Here is a 21855-nt window from a genome sequence, read left to right on the forward strand (position 1 = left end):
TACTAGATCATCAAAAGACTGTGATTTGCGCTCTTGTTATATTAGCATATAAAGGGGAAAACTTTCTTTTAGTAGTTCGATTTGCATCTTAACTGCAAAACAAATCCCAGTAATTTATTGAAGCAAAGTGAAATTGGTCTTTTATTCAGATCTCATTTATGAACAAACTCTTATTCTACTTTCACCATGTGTGGTGTCAGGGTTCGCTAAGCAAAACAACTATACATATTCAAACATAATTATCTATCAACAACCACTGCACCTGTAAATCTCACCCGCGATCACAGATTATTCTACACAAGCAGTGTGACTTATCTCAAATGTTTAATCACTGGAAGTTGCTGGCTGCAGGAAATAAGAACAAGTGAGACCGAGTAAGAAATGTTAGATCAGATAGGATTAGTTACATGACGGTATATTTGGAGATTGTGGTAATTTGTTTAATGGAGCAATATAAGATGTGCATTCAGCATATTCAACTGTCAAAGAGAACAAGGATACATGAATGGAGAAGATGAATTCCATATGTAAGATGGGCAATTAAACATTTTTTTCAATAATTAACTGCCACAGAGTTGAGAAATTAACCGAGAATGGAAACAGGTGAAATTACCTGTGCATATGATTTTTCATCGAAATCTGGAACAACAACGGCATCAGCTGCACTATAATTGACTGAATCCACAGACCTTGTTAGGTTAAAGTTTCTTTGAAATTCATAATCCATCAAATATCCTTTCAAATTGGCATCACTTTGAGGATCCAATATTTTCCTTTCCAGTAGATCAAGATTATAATTGGGGTTGTATGAATACTGCTCACTTAGTTGCTGTCTCAAGCATGCTATACTATTTAGATCATTCAAGACACTGTTATCTAGCATTGCAGTTGTGGCCTGTCTTGCTTGATCAACTTTTCCAGAGTCCAGAACATGAGAAGATTCAGCAACTGAATTATCTCCGGAGTATCCCATATTTCTACAGAGAAACAATGGTTCACACGATGTTAGCGATTACCAAAATCCAGTAACTTCAAGCGTGAAATACTAAGATCGTAAAAGGGGAACGACATAAAGATGCTGAATAAATATGGTCTAATACTCACTCCTGGGGTAGAATGTTTGGTGTCTGAGGGAATGGCATGTGCAGGATTTTATTTTCTGGATGCCATGGATGAGTTTGCTCATCTACTTCACTGTTCATCAAAAGATGCAAATGTGTCGTGTTCTGGAGCTGTTATATGACATTCAAATGCAGAAGCATTCAGCTATTTTCACATTTTACACTGTTTTTCTGAAACAACCAATATAAGAGACTAAAAGAGAAACAGAAGGGAGGAAGGGCAGAAGTTACTATGTAGTTTAACCTTGAATAACCATGACCTAATTAACATTCTTACAAAGGAGAGTGAGTAGTTAGAGGATTTGACAAAGGATAGGTAAGCAATCAACTCAGTTCTGACCAAATTCCATACTGAGTTAAAAGTATATTAGTTCATCAATAGTATGGCTGTTTTCTAAAACTTGTTGCAGCACTAGGATCACCAAGTACCACCAAAACCAATCCAGTTTTTGGAAATATTACCTTCCGAACATGAACTGCATTAAGTGACTCCCTTAGTGCACACTCCATCAGCGCGAGATCTTGCACTTTATTTATCTTATCATGATTGCTCCACCAGCTACGACGAAGCAGAGGATTAAGGTTAATACAAGATTAAAAATGACACAAGTCATTAATCCCATATGATCTAGTTACAACTGCATATTAAATCAAACACGGAAACAACATATGTGGATTAAGATTAAATCAACTGGTGTGTCTATAATCACACAAAATATTATTAATTGGGCCTATAATCAAGCAAGATGCTATTAATTGTGTATGGATATCCAATAAAAATGTCCAAATGAGAAAATTAATTAGAAATTCCTCAAAAGTTCTTTAGATACATTCAAAAAGCAAATGCAACTTATAAAAGAGGACAAATGGCAACACACTCTGCCAGAGACCTAAATAAGATAAAAATACGCAATCGAAATATTGTAGCAGTTGATAAAGAGGTCAATTATGGAAACAATTGAACACCAAAAATATAAAAGGAAAAACAAAGGAATGCAGGACTATACTTGAGTCTCATTTCTAAATCAGTAAGCTGAGATTGCACAACTTTCACTTGGCTTTGCAATTCCTGTCAGCGCCAATTATAAAAAAAATAAAAATTGTCCACAAACTTGAGTTTAAGTCATACAATCGTAGCCAAAATGGTGTGGATAGAGTAAGAAAGTGCATACTTCAACTGATGGATCACTGCAGCAAAAGAAACAAAGGAGCAAAGACAAGGTAAACGGTTAACATAATGCTTAACAAATTTCGATAGGTACAAATTTGAAGGAAAAGATCCTCAAATTGATCAACAAAAATATATACCTAGCATCTAGAAACTCTGGCACGCCTATATCGTTGTCAAGCTTCTTAAAAGTCTTCCTCAATGTCTGGAGTGTAACCATTAGCATTGTTAGCACTTTCAAGTGGATTAAGAAGTAACGACAAACCATAGAAAGAGGAAAACACATAGTGGTGATGAATATCAGACTTACTTGAAGGCTCTCCAACTTCCTGTTTTAAGTTCAAGATTAGCAAAAACTGATCATTTGGCCTCTATATCTTACTCCTAGATAAGACTAATCCAAATAGACAAGACTGTTTTTGTACCTTTTTGCCCTTTCTTGAGGAGTCAATTGAGCAAATTTTGCAATTATTTCATCAAAATTGCTGAAGACATGCAATAGAAATTAGGGATCGAATAATCCTATAGTTCATCATATGTGATAGTTATTGTCGGACGAATAAAAAGACAAAGGACTAAATCACCACACAAGACTAACTGTGAAAAAAAAAAAAAACACTAGCAGTAGAAAATAGATATACTCGGTTATATGTATTTACAAGAGCATCTTCTAGAGGAGTAAAGGCTCTTCATGCCAGGTACTTTAAAATGAGAATATCACTCACTTTGACCTTAACATGGCCATTCGCGATGTTAGAAGTTTGGGGAACTTGCCAAAGAGTAAGTCTCCAATAAAGTAACCTATCCCCTATGAACAGATGAATGATACTATGAAACAATCCCAACCTCATATATACATCATCACATGCACAAAAGTATATTCCAAGGAAGTAGAATCACAATGGTGAGATCTCAACGAAAATGAAATGCAAAAGTAGTAATTTAAACCACCAAACGCTGTACTCTGTGCTGTAATGAACTTTGGCAAGACCATACAAGGGAATCAATTACTTGACCTCACCTAACTCTGATAGGCAGCATGATAAAGAAAGAGACCTTGAATTACCTAAACTCTAACGCCAAAAGTTATCTCAAGTCTGCCAAGACCAATTGACACATCCAATACCTGTGGATTGTCATGACCCAAAATTCAAGTTCATGATGGCATCTACACTATATAAGCCAATCCTCCAAAAGTTGTGTCAAGACAGGAAAGTAAAGATAAAAGAAGCGCTTAGCACAGCAGAGTGATTTAAATAAAGAAACTTGTTCCACCTTGAAGTAGCGTTGGTTTTCCAGTTGGGGAAAACAAAAGAAGGATAATATCTATATCACATAGCACAGAAATCTCCTGGGCTTTCTTCCGGATTCCACATCTTCGTTTGCAATAAGTGGATTGCCTCTTACTATTGCTCTCCACTCGCTTCACCCTTCCCATTCTTACTCTCAATCTCTAAATAGCAGAACAATTTGTATTACATTTGCTACTTATTAAAGAAAAACGAAACAACTCGCGTCAATAAGAAATGCAGTAGTCGGCGTACGTGACCGCCTGAGAGAGATTGCATGAAAAATGTCTTTCCATTTATAGACTTAATATGGAATTTAAAAACATAATGTGATCTTATATATTTAAATTAAAAAAATAGATACAATATAGTATTAATTATTAAAATAAGATAATGAGATTAACGGCTGAACCTATCAAAAAAGATTTCGGCGCACTTTGGAACTTGGGATTACTTATCCTTACACCGTCGTTTATCGAGTTTTATCCAAAATATAAATAGTGTTGCAATTGATCTGTCAAAAGAAGAATGTAGTATAAACTATGCACAAGGAACAAGTGACAAGTGTGTGTATGTTTCCAAACAGTAACAATTTTTATAAGAAAAATTCACAGCCGCTATCTTTTGAGTGCGCACAGGTTAAAATTTTCGCTCTTATGCAATATCTTGCAAATCACATAGAAAAGATAATCCGCACTAGGCAAACCCGGTGCGATGAGCTCGACCCAATAACAACTTGTTTCATGTTTCTTACATATGCTATCATATCAAAATATTCTATTGGTGAAAAATATGACCTAGGGTAAAATTATAGAAAAAAGTAGGATAAGATAAATTATAAAATAAAATTATTAAAAAAATAAGCAAATGCAAAATAGGAGGGAAAAAAGAGTAATTTTTTTTGTCATTACATTTCGATAGCTTAGTAATATAATATAATATAATAAGATTTAAGTAACACTCAAAATATTTATAGTATTTAAAATAACAATACAATAGGTAACAACTATCCGATCAAGTTGTAACTATTTAAAAGTGTTTAATGCGCTGGTAAAAGATAGGAGTAATTGATTTTATACAATGTTCATCTAAGGTAAAATATTTGAAATTTGAAACTAATACAATTATTTTGCATGTGTTTTTGAGACGGATATAAAGAAATAAAGACAATGAACCACAAGTTTGATTACATAAAACTTGATTCTTTTCGGATATCATTTCCCCTCCGTTAACCTTGTAGTATAAGAAAAAATTGGAGTGGACATAATTAATGTCATTCCAACTATATTAAGGTTGTTAAAAAATGTGACTGATTAAATCAACAAACTGTTTTTCTTTTCCTATTTGTTTTTTTATGTACCTTAAACTTCCATAATTTGTACTTACAAGAGGCTTGAATTGGAGACAAATATTTAAAATAAGTTAATTCAAACACTTTCTATATTAACTATTTACATCGTAATACCAAACAAACAAACATAAAAAGTCTAGTAGACAAGTGACAAACATCCAACATCTAAATTGGTGTTTAGCGGGCATCTTGAACCCATCTTCCTACGGTCGAGTTGGCCCTGACCTCACAATCAAGAAGAGCCCGTAGGTGTTTCGGAGTGCTCTATCATTAAGCATAACCATGATTTTTTTCAAAGGATTTAGTTTCAAATATATACAATAAAGTAATTAGATTACTATAAATATTGTCATGCTTTATTTACATTAAATAAAAATAATAAAAAATTATAGGAAGTGTACACTGACTATACAATTTAACTTGCAGAAAGTCATAAAAAGTATACAATACTAACTTATCTTTACAATGAGTAAACATTATAATACATTCAAAAAACTGAATACGATTTAATTATACATGAAATATATACTAAGTATTCAATCTCAATCAATTCAAAATCACGTCTAAAATATGAAATCTTCTCAATATTTCGAATCGTTTGATATATAATTCACTTGAAACTATTCAAGTTTTGTCAAATTTAAAGAATAAAAAAGAGGATGAATAGACGAAGAAGATGGAGGAGAATGGAAGAAGAAGAAGGAAAAGAAACCATTAATGGTAGAATCGTAAGGTGAAGAAGACATTAATGGCAAAGTCGAAAGTTGAAGAAGGACGGAACAACATTTTTTTGCTAATTTTGGTCGCAAAGGGGCGAATGGCCACTTAGCATAATTTACCCCTTTTTCAATCTTCCCAGTTCTTTAGAAGCAATCCGGTATCATTCACTAATTTGACAACTCCAATGGCTTTCGCTCCATTTTTCTCCACATATATAGCAAAATTGAGATCCACACCTAAATCCATAATATTGATTAACACATCGATTTGTTAAGTTAACTTATAAAGAAATTAACAGGCCACACTACCATATAAAAATTAACTAACCAGCAGGTTATGTGTATACAACCATCAGCCTTCTGCACAATATGTTTGCAGTGAGGGCATTTCATCCATTTGGAGCTGCTAGCAAGTTCCTCAACCTTTAAATCATCTTCTCTGTTTTTTTCATCATTTTGGAACTTGTCACAATCAAGTCCAGTATGCCAAGGGACGCCACAGGCCGCGCAGAGCTGCCTGTCGCATACAGGACATACACACTCAATTATGTCCTGATCATGATCATAAATCAGAAGCTCTGAACAATCTTTGTAAGGACAATAGAATTTCTCGCAATCAAGAAGAGCAGACTCACTCAATCCCCCTTCCCATTTTTCGAATACATTTTCTGGGATGATGGATTTACAAGAAACAGGTTCAATTGTCGCGCAACATTTCAAACCAGGGCAAGTTACTGAGAAAATATGGTCTTGAATCATGGACTGGATATATTGGGCTATGCAATCAGTACAGAATGAGTGATCAGAGCAATTTTCGAGTTTGAACATTTCATTTGTAACTTTTGTCTCCATACAAATGTCACAAAAACCTTGGGATGATTCAGGGGATTCTTCAATTTGTGTTGATGACATGTGAAGATGGAAGATTTCTAAAGAGGCTGCAAGAACCTCTTGGTATTGCAGTTCCTCCGCGCACTCCTTGTCTGATAGTATGAGAGCGCGAAACTCATCGTTTTCATTAAACACATTTGATATTATGTCTGCCATTGAATTGATCAGTGGTTAGTTAGTTTGAAGATTTCTTGTAGAACTTTGCAGATTTGTGATACTACTTGATTTGATTTTGATGTATGCAAAGGGGTTTTATAGTGTCCTATTATTGAATTGGATAACAATGCGAATGAATTAAAAGACAAATTCAGTTGTATTAATTAGGAAGTTACTCAGAAAATACTTAGAAATATATATAATTTGATGTGACCCAAGCAATTTGCTATGCAGTTGACGTCTGCCATTTTGGCCATTTCGTAATGATAGTGACTTGTATCTACCAGGGACCAAGAAATTGTGATTGTAAAAGATTTAAGGGATGAGAAGGAACTTCCACACTTTGACAAAGTCCCAGTTAACTTACACCTTGTTTGGATGGTTGTTATCTTGATCCTCAGGGGTCGTTTGGTTTGAATATGAGTTATGATGGGATAAGTTATGTTGGGATTAGTTATGATGGGATAAATTGTCCTGAGATTATTTCTTATTGAGTGTTTGGTTTGTTATATTCAAAATAATATATATTGATAAATTTTAAGAACAAGTTGTTTGTTTACAAAATTACCCTTCACTTTATTTAAACTTTTTAAATTTTTCTTTGTGAGCTTTAGTTATTCATTTTTTAAAATAAAACTTTTATTTTATTTTAACTTAAATATATTTGTTTATGTATTCCCATGATAAGTACCATGTGTATTTAAAATTATAACTTTTTTCTTATTTAGCTTAAAAATAGAACTTTCCTCTTAAGTTTATTAAAGAGAAGAAAATTTATGAGAAATCAAAATAAAATAAACATAAGAATTAGTCAAATAAATTCATAAATAAAAATTATATTTATATAGTATAATTTTTTAATAGAAAAATATTTATAATTATCATAAAAATAAGGAGTAGTAAATATTATTATACATGGTATTAAAAAAAATGTAAATATACATAAATGTAAAAAATGATATATAAAAAGGATTTAAAGGGACATATTTGTCATTTACCCATTCTATCTCGGGATAAGTTATCCCGGGATTACTATACCACCCATGGGGAGGGATAACTTATCCCGGTACTAATTATTAATCCCGGGATAAGTTATCCCGGACTTGCCAACCAAACAACATAATTTTTTTTTTATCCCATCACTATTATTTCTAATCCCTCACACCAAACGAGCCCTCATAGTATTATATTGTTAGTTTAAATATGATACTCTTTCTGTCTCAATTTCAGTGGCATATTTCGAATTTGAGAGTCAAACAAATCTAGTTTTTACCTTAAAATTTTTCATAGATCTTTTAAATATTTTAAATTGTCAATTATTGTCACTTATAACACTTTTTGTATAGTTAACAAATATATAAATTTCATTTCAAAAAAATTAAATATTTCATGAGCAAATTTTCGGTCAAACTTAAATTGTTTGATTCTCAAAAAACGAGATATGTCACATAAATTGGATAGAGGAAGTATTGGTTATGATTGTTGCTTAAATTTTATTGTATTGTATCGTTCAAATCTATCGTTTGTTAAAGATGAAAAGTTTCATTTTGTGTAATAGCCGATTTGGTGTGAATGCATCGTTACCTTAATATTTTGTGCTAAGGTCTTAAGAAGTAGAAGTAAATTGTGTGTTTGCTATGTTGAAAAATATTTTTTCAATTTTTTCATATTTGGTTGTTAAAAATATTTTAGAAAAAAATATTATTTGTAGTAAAATAAGTTTCTTTAAAAGTGAAGAACAAGTGATATTTATCAATGCCCAAATGTTTACCCCTTAATCATCCCACCCCTCGCCACCTCCGAAGCCCCACTCATCAGTCATCACCCCACAATATTTTGCTAACTTATATATGAAATTTAGGATAATATTATTTTACTTAATTATCAAATACTAAAAAATAAATAATAAATTTATTTATTTTTAAGAAAATATTTTTCTTCATACCAAACAACACTTAAAAAAATTCATTTGTCTAACATCGTCAGAACACAGTTTACTTATTTTTGTTGCCAAAAGAATCTTAAGACAAACAGAGCTTAGAGGTTCAAGTTTGCTTCTGCAGACAGTTTTTTAGAATTTTCCAATCAAATATCAAATTCAGTCTTTTTCAGTACTGTAGCAACTTCAGATCCTCAAGTAACAAATTTTGTCTGTATACTAATGTTATCTTTAGGCGGTGGAAAAGTGATTAGTTTGTAGACGGAGTCTTCACTTATTAATTTATTTATATATTGATTCTCACTCAGTGTCTATATACGCTTTGGACTTGACTTATTATAATGCGCTTCGAAAAGTCCATTTTGGCTAAAACATTTTCAACTAATAGCAATTCTATTTTCAAGTGTTCGAATACAAAACGTTTAATTAAGGATATATAATTATTAAAGGTTATGATACAGTGAATATGATATTGTTTCTATCTTAATCGGAGATCTAAGTTCAAGATTGAAATAAAAGTCGAATTCCAATGGAAGACCCCGGATGTCTGTTTTGTTAATTTTATTCATCGTAGATAAATTGCTTACATGACAATAGTATAATTTATGATAGTAGTAATACTTAGTAGCAGTACGGTATAAAAATAAAACTCAGTCTAACTCTGCAGGATCCCGAAAGCTCTGTTCCATGAGCTTCAAAAATTCAGAAAATTCAATTTTTCCATCTCTGTTTTCATCAAAGGCCATAATCATCTTCTTGCAATCCTTCATCGAAAATTCGGATAAACCCATTCTCCAAATAAGTTTCATTAACTCACTTGCATCAATATATCCATCTCCATTTTCATCAAACACATCAAAAGCTTCTTTAATTTCTTCAAAACTAGGTTCTACTTCGTCAAATAAACTCGAAACCTCTGCATACTCTGTTTTATTCTCATTTGAATTGCATAAACTTATTAGTTTATCCATAATTACAACCTCAACAACTTCTTCCTTCATTAATTCCTCGTTATCGCAATTATCATGTCCACAATCATGATCATCTTGAGTCAATGCGTTTCGGAGAGTGATGAAGAACAAAAGTATTGCTCGGAGTGAAAAAGAAAAACAAGAAGATAAATCTTGAAATGTGCTTAGGATGCTGAGAATTGTACATCTTAAAATGATACAAAAGAATTGATTGAGGTCATCAGCTATTTTCTTGCCCAATAATGAAGGACTAATTGCTGATATTGAAAATATGTTCTCCATTTTGCTAACTTCTCTGTTTTCTTTGAAGCTGTTAATATTTGTATGGAATTAATATTAAATCATGGAATGGTTGTAGAGACGAATTTTGTGCGTCTATATAGAGACACAGTTTAAACAAGTTGGTCTTTGTGGAAAAATTGGAGGAAAAAATGGTAGAAAACGAAAGAAAGCTTCCTATCGGTTATATAACATTAAAAAAAAAAGTCATCATTACAGTGGATCCAAGGAGGATGTCATCGTTATAAACAATTACACGGTATATATTAGGGTAATTTTTAAAAAATATATAGAGAGATTTTAAAACACAAGGCAAAAGACTGACTGAGATTCAAAATTTATTTTGAGGTTTTGAATTTAAATTCAAATTATAAATATTATTTATTTATTTTTTGAAAGTGAAAATATTGAATCTGTCACCGATTATTATTATTGATTCCTATTTTATTGGAGTGAATAGCAAAAGTCGGTCAAGTGATTTCCTAGTAATTTCAGTAACAATAATTGTATTTAATAATGCGTGTTGTATCAGCAATATGTTAGACGTACTATGGAATAATAAAAAGTGCGTTTACACATATTAGGTTTTTATTTAAAGAAATGTCGACAGATTGAATTACATAATGTATTGTGGATATTATTCTAATCTAAAATTGGTAGTACTACTTTTTCCTAATTTTTCCACAGAAAATATGAGAGTGAGATATGAAATAAAATAACTATGTTGGATCATAACCTTGTGACATAATAAAGATGATGTCAAGTTCATTGAATCCAAACTATTTGATGTTTTAAGACTTACACATATCCGCATATGGATTAAAATCACTTATTCCTGAAAATTTACGAGGGTTTTGAGTTTTGACTATAATATTCTTAATTATGATTTCTTTTTTTAGTTGTTGTGAAATAATTATTATGGGGAACACAGATTTTTACTTTTCTTTTTGCTCTGTTTATTTCCAACATTGGGCTAATTTTTGGGCCTGATTGTGTACAGATTTTAAAAGGGAAAATTGTATATAATAACAAATTATTAATTCAAATTAAATGTTATAAATATAATTTGATTTAATTGTACCCTATAGCAAATTATTGCTATTTTCGCCTCTCTCCCTGGTGGAATCTTGCTCGCCACTCTCGTTTTGGTGGCAGTCTCGCTCTCCTCTCTCGCTTTTATACCAACACAAATGGATAAAATGTGTTTGTGTTTGTATAAAGCGAAAAAAAACTGTATATATACATATATTTTTGTTCCCCTCTCCCAGATCTCGCTCGCCACTCTCACTCACCTCTCTCACTTTATACAAACACAAATGTATACATTGCGTTTGTGTTTGTATAAAACGAGAGAAAATTGTATATATAAATACAAATGCATATATTTTCGTCTTATACACTTATGATTATACAAATACAATCTTCCCCTTCCCAGTTTTCTTTTGTCTTTCTCTCTTTCTCGCTTTATACAAACACAAATTATACAATTGATCTTTTGTATATGTATACCGAAACAGATTATACACTGCTTTCTTTTATATATGTATACCGAAAAAAATTATACACTGCTTTCTTTTATATATGTATAGTGAATTATACAACTGTTTATTTTGTATATGTATAGCGAATTATACAACTGTTTTCTTTGTATATGTATAGCGAAATATACATATTTATGTTTGTTATGGAGCGCAATTATGCAAATTATAGCTATAACATACAAATATGATTTTTATGTTTGCTATATGTGAAAGTTGCTCATTTTAAAATGGAAATTAAAAAAAAATTATTATCGGGAACTTGAGTGTGTTAAGGGTAAATTTTAATTTTTTAAAATTAAATTCAATTGTTTTGAATTGAAAAGAACAATAACTTACGGAGTGCGAAACCAATAACATTACCCAAAAAAAATACTCCCTCTGTCCCTTTTTACTTGTTTAATTTTAACTTTTTATTTGTTCTTTTTTACTTGTCATTTTTGACAAATCAGGATAAGATAATATTTTTTACTTATTATATCCTTTATTTATTTTGAAAGTTGATCTTTTTAAAAAGGTAAAATCTCTTTAATGAATAAATTAATTTTGAAATTCTATCAATTAATATGGGTAAAATGGTAAATTCACAATGTCAATTATTATTTTCTTAATAGGTGTGTCAAGTCAAAAATGAACAAGTAAATAGGGACAAAAAGAGTAAAAAAGTATCTCCACTCACTTTTACTTGTTCACTATACTAAAAATAATTTTAAATTTTTAGTTATCTACTTTAAGAAAGGCAATTTATTTTTCATGTTTTACCTTAGTGACTTACTTATTTCAAAATATTTCTCAAGTTGATTAAAAATTATACAATAATTAAGACAATCATGATAAAAATGTGTACTTCATTTGTTATTTTCTAAGAAGTGTTCAAAGCAATGATAGAGAAAGTATTAATCAAAAAGGTTTTGAGTTGTAGGTGGAGTAGTAAATATTCATTTATTATAATTCAAAGGTCTAGGATTTAAGTCTTTTGGGGTACATAGTTATCTTTATTAGAGAGTCATTTATCTTTAATGTAAAACTCTCAGACACAAATTAAAAATTTAATGGAACTTTAATATAAATACCTTTAAAAAAAAAAAACAATCGTTAATCAAAGAAGAAAAATAATACTTTCACCTTCTGACAAAGTATATCAACTAACAAAAGTCCTAGTCTTTGTTTTAAAATTCTATGAAATTTCACAGAAAATTAATGCAAACAAAAAAATTCTGATCTCTCGTGATAAGTGTGAGCGCGCTGGCCACACACACATAAATGTTTCTTTTTGTGAATAAAATAATTATACCACGTTGTTTTGCTCAACTGGAGGATAAATGGTTAACAAAAGTTTGTTACGTAAATTAGTTTCAACAATACTATGGAATTGGAATTTGTAACTTTTACTTCTTATTTTCTAGTGATTTTTTATTTAGGGTTCGATATTAATATTTTTTCTGTCCCTAATTACTTGTCTACTTTTAAAATGACACATCTATTAAGAAAACAATTATTAACATAGTGAGTTTACCATTTTTCCCTTATTAATTATGAAGTGGATGAATTAAAATTTAAGATTTTCAAAAAGTTTCATCTTTTTCAAAGTAATTAATTGAGGGTATAATAGGTAAAAAATAATAATTGTCCTTTCTTGATTTTTCAAAATGGACAAATAATTAGGAATAACTATAAAAGGAAAAGTGGACAAATAATTAGGAACAAATAAAGTATTAAAATTTGACTAATTTTAAATTCACACATTATAAAGACTTTTTCTAAAATCGATGCTTTCAATAAAACTTTTTTTTTTTTTTTTTATCTCTAGGAAGTTAAACCTAAGACCTCTGATTCCTTGAAAGAATATCAAAGGACGAAAGAAGTTACGGAATTAATCTTTGGAATATCGAATAAGACCCATTCCCATTTCCATTTCCCAAGCCCCAAACTAAACGTCAGTGTTTAAGTTCTTTTGGAAATGCTACGTTGCGTGCCCCTAAGTGTAAGGTAAATTTTCAATCTAAGTATTCAGTCAATGAAGTTCATGATATTTGTATTTGACGTTTTCGAGACGAATTCAAAATTTGATATTTAAGAATTTTTACAATAACTTTAAAGGGTCGTTTCACTGGGAACAAGTTATTTCAGGATTATCTATCCTGTGATAACTTATCACACCATGTATATGAGATAACTTATTCCTTCACTATGGTATAAATGGTGGGATAAGTTATCTCAAACATAACAACCGATCAAGACATCAAAACTTTATCTCAGGACTATTTTTTTATCACTCACACCAAACGACCTGTAAATTAATAACATAATAATAAGTCAGTTTACGATTGAATATTTAAATATTTTAACAAATATTTTTAGCTATTAAATTTATGTAAATCGTAATAGACCCTCTAATTCGACGCTTGAACTCAGTCAAACATTTGATACTCTGTCCGATTCAATTTATTTGTTTTACCTTTTTAATCCGTTGAAAAAAGGAAATTATAAGGAAATATTTACTTAAATACACAACACTTCTTTACCTATTCTCAATATTTCCCTACTCTTTTACTAAAACACAAAAATCCCTTATTTTCCCCCAATTCAACTTAACCGGATACTTTATTAGTTTAACTATCCGCCCGTTATTAATTAAAGTATCCGCGCTGCTATATTATGCATCCGCCCGTTAATTAAGTATCCGTGCTGCTAACAACTTAATAATTTAAGTATCCGTCCGTTATTAATTAAAGTATTCGTGCTGCTATATTATACATCCGCCCGTTAATTAAGTATCCGTGCTACATAGTCCATTAGTTTGTAAAGGGCTTCACGTTGGGTTTCACAGATGGAAAGTTGACACACGATACTGATATTTGGGCCTGAACACTACAGGGCCCAAATTCTTTGATGAATCTTTTCTATGGAGCTGATAATAATTGTAAACTAAAGTGATGAAAAAAACTCTATAAATTGGTTCATTGTGGGGGGAATGGTACTATAAGCAATTTAATTGAACTGCTCTATCATTCTACTACTTCTCTTTATTTTAGAAAGAATGACGGTTTTCAATTTTCATAATCGATTTTTTTGTTTGTGTGTAAATTAGAACATAAAGTATATAATTTTTTAAATAAAATTGACATATTTAGAAATTACAAACGAAATGTCATAAATCATAACTTTCTACAATTCAAATGAAATATAGATCTCAATTCCTTATTGATCCGGTCAAGGGAAAGATGGAATACTACTATCATTCAGTGACTATGTAATAAAGCGCTTGTTAAAGTATACATTTGATATACATTATTATTTTTAATCACCAACTTTAATGAACTCTTTATTAATTATATATATCAGACTTGTCAAGTGGGCTAAAGAAAAAATTTTCTGTTGACACTTGTTATTACTTATTATGTGTGCCAAAGTTAAACATTACGAGTTTTAAAAGCCCAAGTCACATAAATATTATAACATATTTAAATTACAAATTTTAAAAAATTATTAAGTATTTCTTTCTTTTAAGGACAAATTACCTAACTACACTCCTTTACTTACCTTAATATCTATTTATCCCTACTTATTTAAAAAATCTCTTATTTACCTATGTATCCCGTGCACAATGTTATGTATCTCGCTATGTGGAATGTATCAAACGCTATGTATCCCGTGCACAACGCTATGTATCCCACATGTATCCCGTGCACAACACTATGTATCCCGCTAGGTGAAATGTATCAAACCTAATGTATCCCGTGCACAACGCTATGGTGGAATGTATCAAACCTAATGTATCCCATGCACAACGCTATGGTGGAATGTATCAAACCTAATGTATCACGTGCACAACGCTATGGTGGAATGTATCAAACCTAATGTATCCCGTGCACAACGCTATGTATCCCGCAAACATAATTTTTAAGGGATTTTTGATAAATAGAAAACTAGAAGGGATAAGATGTTATTTAGTACTTATAATATGTGGTTTCTATAATTTATACTTCTTTTAACTCCTATGGGCTATGAGTATTGCTCCTTAATTCTCTTAATCATAGTTAGGTTAGACCTACTTCTTTCAAAACGCTCCATAGTGAAATATTTCATGATCCGTTATTTGTGACTTTCTTCATTAAATAGGTTCATATAAACAATTGATTAGGGAAGTACTTGAATCTTGTTTACATTATTGTGTTTTGATCCTTGAGCTGAGAATTTATTTTAAATAACTTTTCTATCTTCACAAAATAGAATTACTTTTTGAATGAGTTTCAACTGACATTTAACTTTGAAGTTGGTGGTGATCAGTGATAACATTTTGTTTACTTAACCACCTTATAAACTACTAAAATAATCTTTTTAGTCTTTGTGATCTCTGTCTGTCCCCACTTTGAAATAAATAAAAAGTAGAAAGTTGGACAAGTGATGAATCTTTTTCTTTAACTTCTTTGCTAGACTAGAAAGTGAAAGGCAACAACACTCTTCCCATATTACCTTTTTCTACAATATCTACTACTATTCTCACCATTTTTTTAAAAAAATATTCACCATGACAAAATAAAAAGAAAGGGAAAAAAATAATTTTGAAAAGAGAAAGCTAACATATTTGTTTTAATATTATTAGCATAAGTTCTTCAATAAGTTGCACAATATTCAAATTTGATTTTGTATCATTGTATGTTTGTGTACTATTTAAACTATTTTGACCCAAACTTGAAAAATCATTTAAAGATTGACTTGTTGGGATTTGGGTCAAATCAATATATGTGTTATAACGGAACTTGTTATAATGTAAACATTTGATGCAGATAAATATTTCCTTCGTTGGAAGCGTAGAAAATCAATCATTATGCACTAAGAAGCATTGAAGTGTTTGATTGAAAGTAGTAAAGATGATGCTACTAACACGATTTCTCATGGGGGTCACTATATGCACTTGGGGTTGACTCTCTGCTTAATTCATGTTTTTTAAACTTGTTATCCCTATTGTTGATATGACACGAAATGCACTAAACTCACTAATTATATCAATTGGAGAAATTGATATTATGGAATTTGAATTGTTTATTGTGGGAGAAACTTAAACTATATATGGTTTATGGGTGATGAGTGATATCAACGGGATAGATTCATGTTCTAGCGGATTGTCTTATTTTAAGTGTTTTTAAATAAAAATATTTTTAAAAATATTTTGTAGTGTTTGAATAAAATTAAAAAGTATCATTAGATTAAAAGCCTATTCAAACAGACTATTTTATATGTTTATTTAGGTCCGATGCTATTTATAAGAGTATTTTCGCTTTATCATAGATATACATACTGCAAGTATATATGATATTATCACTTATGAAATTTATTTTTCTTATTTTCCTAACAATTTGTTCCTATTTTTTAAGGAATTTGTTTCTAATGAGAAAACATTTTGAACAAAGGAAATATGAGAACAATTTTAGGAATTTATTTTTCCTTAACAAACACACAGTGTATTTAGTGTATTACATTTATGTTTCCTTTGAAGAAATTTGATGAGTTTAACTAAATTTATTACTACTCTGAATGCTGAAAAGTGTTACGAGCAGTGAAAATTGGAAGTTGTGGCTCAATTTGTATTTGCAAAATGAGGTTGAAAATATTCCTATAACCTATAGGTTAGGATTTAATCTTTTTTGTATGCCAATCATGGGAATCTATTTTCAGTCTTCACTAATTCTGTATTCTAGAAAAACAAGTACTTGTGTGAAATTCTGTTCACTAGGTTTTGATTAGTTACTAAATTAAATATTTGCCTAATTTATGAGTAATAGTATTCACTCGTTTAGATGTGTAATGCTTATTATAAAATGGTTAAAAAGTGTTTTAGTATAACTAAAATTAGTAGTATTGACAATACATATAAGATTGAGGGAATACTATTTTTTTGAAGAAAAGAAATAAAGAGGGTAGTAGAAAATCTCTTGCAAATAGCGACAGGGTAGCAAGGGTTCATCTGAACCTTCTTCAACGAAAAATTATATTGTTTATATATAGTTAAAGTTAAAAAAAGAAAATTCATGTATAAATAGTAAATGTTGAACCCTCTCAATTTCTTCGTGAGTTTTCGTTTTCATATTTTGAATCGTATGAATCTCAATTATACTCTAAAATTGCATTTCATTAGGAGTTACTTTCATTCCCATGGGTACGTGTTGTAAACTGTAATATCCAATGGGAGATTTTTTGATAAAAAGGAATGGCTAGAAATAGAAGAACCCTACATTGAACAACGACTTTGAATTATTAGTTGTCCCAAAAAACACAAGAGACAGCACATGCATATATAGGGATAAAAAATTGTCATATATAAATGCCTCTTAAAGGGAAAGAGTAAAAGCCAAAAGAAAGAAAGAAAGAAAAAAGGCTAAAGCTAAGTGAAAATGCCAAAAGCATTTATGCCATTAAAGAGCATATGGGGGATTTTGGGTCCCATATCCAACTAATTTCTAATATATATCTAGTATAAGGTGTGGCTTCCATTTGCTCAAACCTTCAAAAATATCTACTTTGTTTTATATTCAACAAATTGCCAGACTCCACATAAATTGTTCTCATTTTCTAAGTGCCTTCTTCTAATGTCTACATCAACATAAAAGTTTGATTTGATTGTCAACTCATTCAGATGAACTCTCCTATTCAATCTTGCTCAACTATTATTATGTAATTAATTCTCGAACACGACATTTGATACATGGAATAAGGATAATAATCCATGATAAGAGTTGAAAAATTTAAGTTACATAAATAATTTAAGAATTGTCTATAATTATGACCTTGGGGAAAAAAGGATAAATTATCTTCTATCTTCTATCATTATTATTGGTAGCCACTCTTAACTGGCCTTTGGGTGTTGACAAACTGAAAAAAAGACAGGAAAACGAACGAATCTTAATAGCTCAGTTAGTTGATTATCTGAACTCCCACTTTATTTAGTTGGTTCTATTCCTTCACATTATAATCCCATCTTCATTTTCCCTTCCACTGCCCCTTCTTATTTTAAAAAAAAAAACCTTTTTTGACTTGGTTTGTAAATAAAAGGTACTACTACTTGGCTTTTTCTAGAATCCTCAGAGGATCATAATTATCTACATGAAAGAGAAGACTTTAGGCATAATTGAACTCCCTTACACTCCAAGACTTTGTGTTAGCTAAATTGTGTTTTTATTTGGGATTATTTTAACACATTTCTGCAGTTATGATGAGCATGATTTTTTTTTTTTTGGAGTGAACTTTAGAGAGCCAGCCCATTCCTGCAACTAAACATAATGAAGAAGAGGCACATCTATGTAATGATGAAGAAGATTTCAAACTTTGAACATAAAATCTGAAAAGAAGGCTCAACTATTATTCAAACCACCAGTAAAAATGGAAAAAGAAGCTAAGCCGCCTTCCAGACTAAAACTTTGACGGGTACATGATATACATCTAAACGTTTCTCTCTTCCACTTTCTACTGTCAGCTGTATAAAGTTTATGTACATGGAAAACACACACTGACCAAGCAAAAATATGTTACAAGGGAAGGATAAACACTAATTTGAACAATAGCTTCCCAGTTTCAGTTGAGCACTTGAGGCATCTTAAAATTCTCAGACCAACATCCATCTTCCGGAAGATAAGTTGGTTAACAACTATGTACCTCAGAGCTGAAGGAGACAATTGCTCACTTTAGACTCTCTCCTGGAAGCTGAGGGACCTAGAGAAGGCTGCAGGATTAGCCTGCAAAGCCGGGGATGTAGTGACAGGGTGATCCTTTTCACTGCTTTTCGGTTGCAAGGCCTTGAAAAGCCCTCCCCTGCTAACGGAATCGTACTTGATTCCCAGTGTGGACCATATAGAACTCTTTGCAGCTTCATCAGGATCATCTATCCGCAATGTTTTTGGTACTAAAACAGACCCCTCTGAGTTCTTTTGACCCTCGGGATTGTTTGGTTTAAGCAATTCACCGTCCCTTGAGTGCTTCCCTAAAGGCGAATTAGGAGCAGAGCTTGATCCTTTTTGGTTTGCGGTTGGCGATGGTGGAGTTAACCAAGGAAGACTCCATGGACCAGGCACATTGCAATTCCAATAAGGTGGAGGGCAGAATGGCATAGGATATCCAGCAGGGGTAATGGCAGGGAAAGGAACAGCAGCGTATGGAATAGGCCAAGGTACTCCTGGGAGGCAAGGAACTGGAGATGGAAAGGCATTTATAGTTTGCATAACTGCTTCAGGGGGGCGGTTTTTAACCCCTTCCGCCATTGAATTTGAAGTGGTGACTGAAGATCCACTAGAGCAGTCATCCCCATTTTCTCCACCTATGCCAGAAGGATTCTTGTGTTCTCGTCTGTAAAAACCATTTTGGATCCCATTTGGTGTCTTATTCTCGGCAAGATTCAAAACAGAGGCCATAGAGTCACACAGTGGCAAGTCAGGACCAAACGATAGGACAGTTCCATTGGGTTTGAACGCTGGATGATGAAATCTGGTCGGAGGATCAATTCTTGCAGCTTCAAGGGCTTCAGAGATCATGATGTGACGACAATGCGATGCAGAGTTCTTATTCTTGCGACGACCAGCTCCCACAGGCACATTCCTCATGGTACCCCCAGCAGTCCAATATCTCTGGCAACTCTTGCAGAAATGACGAGGCTGATTGACGTTGTAATTATTGTAGTAACAGAATTTCGTATCCATACTATTGCAACGAGGGCAGGGGAGAATTTTATCTGGCTTCTTCAGTGTTTTCTGCTGCGAATTCGATGAATCATTCTGATCATCCTCAGTCTTGGAAGATTTCACTCTGGGAGAGTCATCATCAACAGTATGAGTTTTAGTTTTGTTTTCTGATGGAGACTTAAGATTATCTGATTCTTCCATCATTAGATTTTGGTCTTTCTCCTCTAATTTAGCTTCACTGAGCTCTCTTGTCATTCGATCCTAAAAATTGAAAACCAAAACTTTATGAGTTGCCTATAAGATTCCCATAACAAAGCTACAGTCAATGATGTGAGCTAAAATTCAGTCTTACAAAGTAGAAAGAATCTCAAAGTCCTTTGCAGTGACAAATTAGACTTTCTTATAGGATTCCCGTTAAGTTGGAAAAGAGGACAAAAGGCAGAGAACCTGATTCTTTCTCCAATTACTTTAGTTAACACTACATCTAGTAAAAAGGGGTCATTATTGAAAAAGATATTGAGCACAAATTACACAGGACTTGGTTTCTCATCTAGAGAATGACTGAACAGGGCAGAAGAATGTTCAATTGCTAATACGGGAGAAGGCCAAAAATGCAATATGGCTCACAAATGCCCTCAGCAAACCTACACCAACAACAGTGAAATCCCACAACAGTGCTAGCAGACCTTACCACTAAATCGTGGAAGGTAAAGGGTTGTTTCCGAAAGAGGAAATGTCCTCAGCCTACTTTTTTGGTTCAAATTTGGCCCTAAAACTAACAGACTATACCTGATTATCAAATCTGACACTTTATTTCCATTTGAAAATCCCAGAAATTAATAACATAACATTAAAAACTAAGTACAAAAATTGATTCAAATTACATCAATGAATAGTTCAAATCAGTACCTTATCAGTCTCTTCCTTTTCGTATTCACTTCCATCATCTGATTCATCCTGCTGTGAACTGTTCCCTTCCTTATCCACTAAACATGGACCACGATCCGACCCGGCACTACTTTCATCAGCCGTAACAACCTCACTCGCACTCACAGATTTTCCGACATCGGAATCTTCACTGGTGACTATTACCGGTAGTATCTTTCCATTCTCAGGCAGAACAATTTTCTTTCCAAATAGCTTAATCTCTGGTTCCTTCACTTGCCTCATTTTACCGGAGAAAAAAAAGGACAAACGGAAAACTCAAAAAATTTAAAATAAAATTGGAGAAGAAGATAAATATCTTCCTACAGAAAACTCGTTTAGTCGCCGTGAATTCGTCGCCGCCGGCCAACGTCGTCGGAAAAGTGAACGACGATTTTTTTTATTTTGTTTGCAGGTGAGATACGGTATTAGAAGTAAGAAATATAGTTAAGGCCTTGTTGGCAATGTTGAGGATTATGATTTTGATCTCGCTTAATTTAAACGATAGGATACTGGATTATGGATGCCACGTCATGGCCCCCTCCATTAATTTTCTCAGCCACAAGTTTTTATTGTGGCCCTTCATTTAGTATATGTATCTTTCACTGCTTTTATTTGATTTATAAGTTTAGTTAAAAATATTTATTTTACTTAAAGAAAGTCATATTTTTAGAGATTTTAAGGATTTGAATAGGTTTCTTTATGAAAATAAGTAATTTTAAGTAATAACAGACTTATTTTGAACCGTGCATGCCCTTAAAGAAAAATGATAGATATAAATATTTTAACATAATATTCATGTTAATTTATATTTAGTATTATGTCTTGAAAAATGAT

General features: G+C 31.8%; 4 protein-coding genes across 4 annotated transcripts; all 4 read right to left on the reverse strand.

Annotated features, from left to right (window-relative positions):
• Positions 1-324: 324 nt before the first annotated feature.
• On the reverse strand, positions 325-6300 carry LOC125832214 (agamous-like MADS-box protein AGL65). Its single transcript, XM_049511364.1, is given in 12 exon segments — positions 325-345; positions 614-977; positions 1105-1232; positions 1584-1680; positions 2129-2190; positions 2294-2309; positions 2430-2618; positions 2715-2774; positions 2949-2990; positions 3416-3461; positions 3559-3719; positions 6284-6300. Coding segments are annotated over 12 exon segments (1203 nt in total).
• Positions 5319-6749, reverse strand: LOC125832219 (E3 ubiquitin-protein ligase RSL1-like). Its single transcript, XM_049511369.1, has 2 exons — positions 5977-6749; positions 5319-5885 (listed from the first exon to the last, which is right to left on the reverse strand). Exons 1-2 carry the CDS (start codon positions 6693-6695, stop codon positions 5810-5812), a joined length of 795 nt encoding a protein of 264 aa, XP_049367326.1. The 5' UTR covers positions 6696-6749; the 3' UTR covers positions 5319-5809.
• A 2534-nt stretch (positions 6750-9283) lies between these two features.
• On the reverse strand, positions 9284-9925 carry LOC125832228 (probable calcium-binding protein CML45). Its single transcript, XM_049511377.1, has one exon. The coding sequence runs from the start codon at positions 9885-9887 to the stop codon at positions 9285-9287; it is 603 nt and encodes a 200-aa protein (XP_049367334.1). The 5' UTR covers positions 9888-9925; the 3' UTR covers position 9284.
• Positions 9926-19104: 9179 nt separating this feature from the next.
• LOC125832206 (cyclic dof factor 1-like) lies at positions 19105-21487 on the reverse strand. Its single transcript, XM_049511355.1, has 2 exons — positions 21004-21487; positions 19105-20355 (listed from the first exon to the last, which is right to left on the reverse strand). The coding sequence occupies exons 1-2, from the start codon at positions 21262-21264 to the stop codon at positions 19105-19107; spliced, it is 1512 nt and encodes a 503-aa protein (XP_049367312.1). The 5' UTR covers positions 21265-21487.
• Between the last annotated feature and the right edge of the window lie 368 nt (positions 21488-21855).

The sequence above is a fragment of the Solanum verrucosum genome, unplaced genomic scaffold (assembly GCF_900185275.1).
Source record: "Solanum verrucosum unplaced genomic scaffold, falcon-dt-bn FXZP01000009.1, whole genome shotgun sequence".
In the NCBI taxonomy this organism is placed as follows: domain Eukaryota; kingdom Viridiplantae; phylum Streptophyta; class Magnoliopsida; order Solanales; family Solanaceae; genus Solanum; species Solanum verrucosum.

Excerpts from the sequence above, each read along its gene's own strand:
- LOC125832206 (XM_049511355.1), bottom strand. The coding sequence starts at position 21,264 with ATGAGGCAAGTGAAGGAACCAGAGATTAAGCTATTTGGAAAGAAAATT. Across the intron at positions 20,356-21,003 it reads AAAAGGAAGAGACTGATAAG|GATCGAATGACAAGAGAGCT; the intron begins GTACTGATTTGA and ends TTCAATTTTTAG.
- LOC125832219 (XM_049511369.1), bottom strand. The coding sequence starts at position 6,695 with ATGGCAGACATAATATCAAATGTGTTTAATGAAAACGATGAGTTTCGC. Across the intron at positions 5,886-5,976 it reads TGTATACACATAACCTGCTG|GTGTGGATCTCAATTTTGCT; the intron begins GTTAGTTAATTT and ends TTATGGATTTAG.
- LOC125832228 (XM_049511377.1), bottom strand. The coding sequence starts at position 9,887 with ATGGAGAACATATTTTCAATATCAGCAATTAGTCCTTCATTATTGGGC.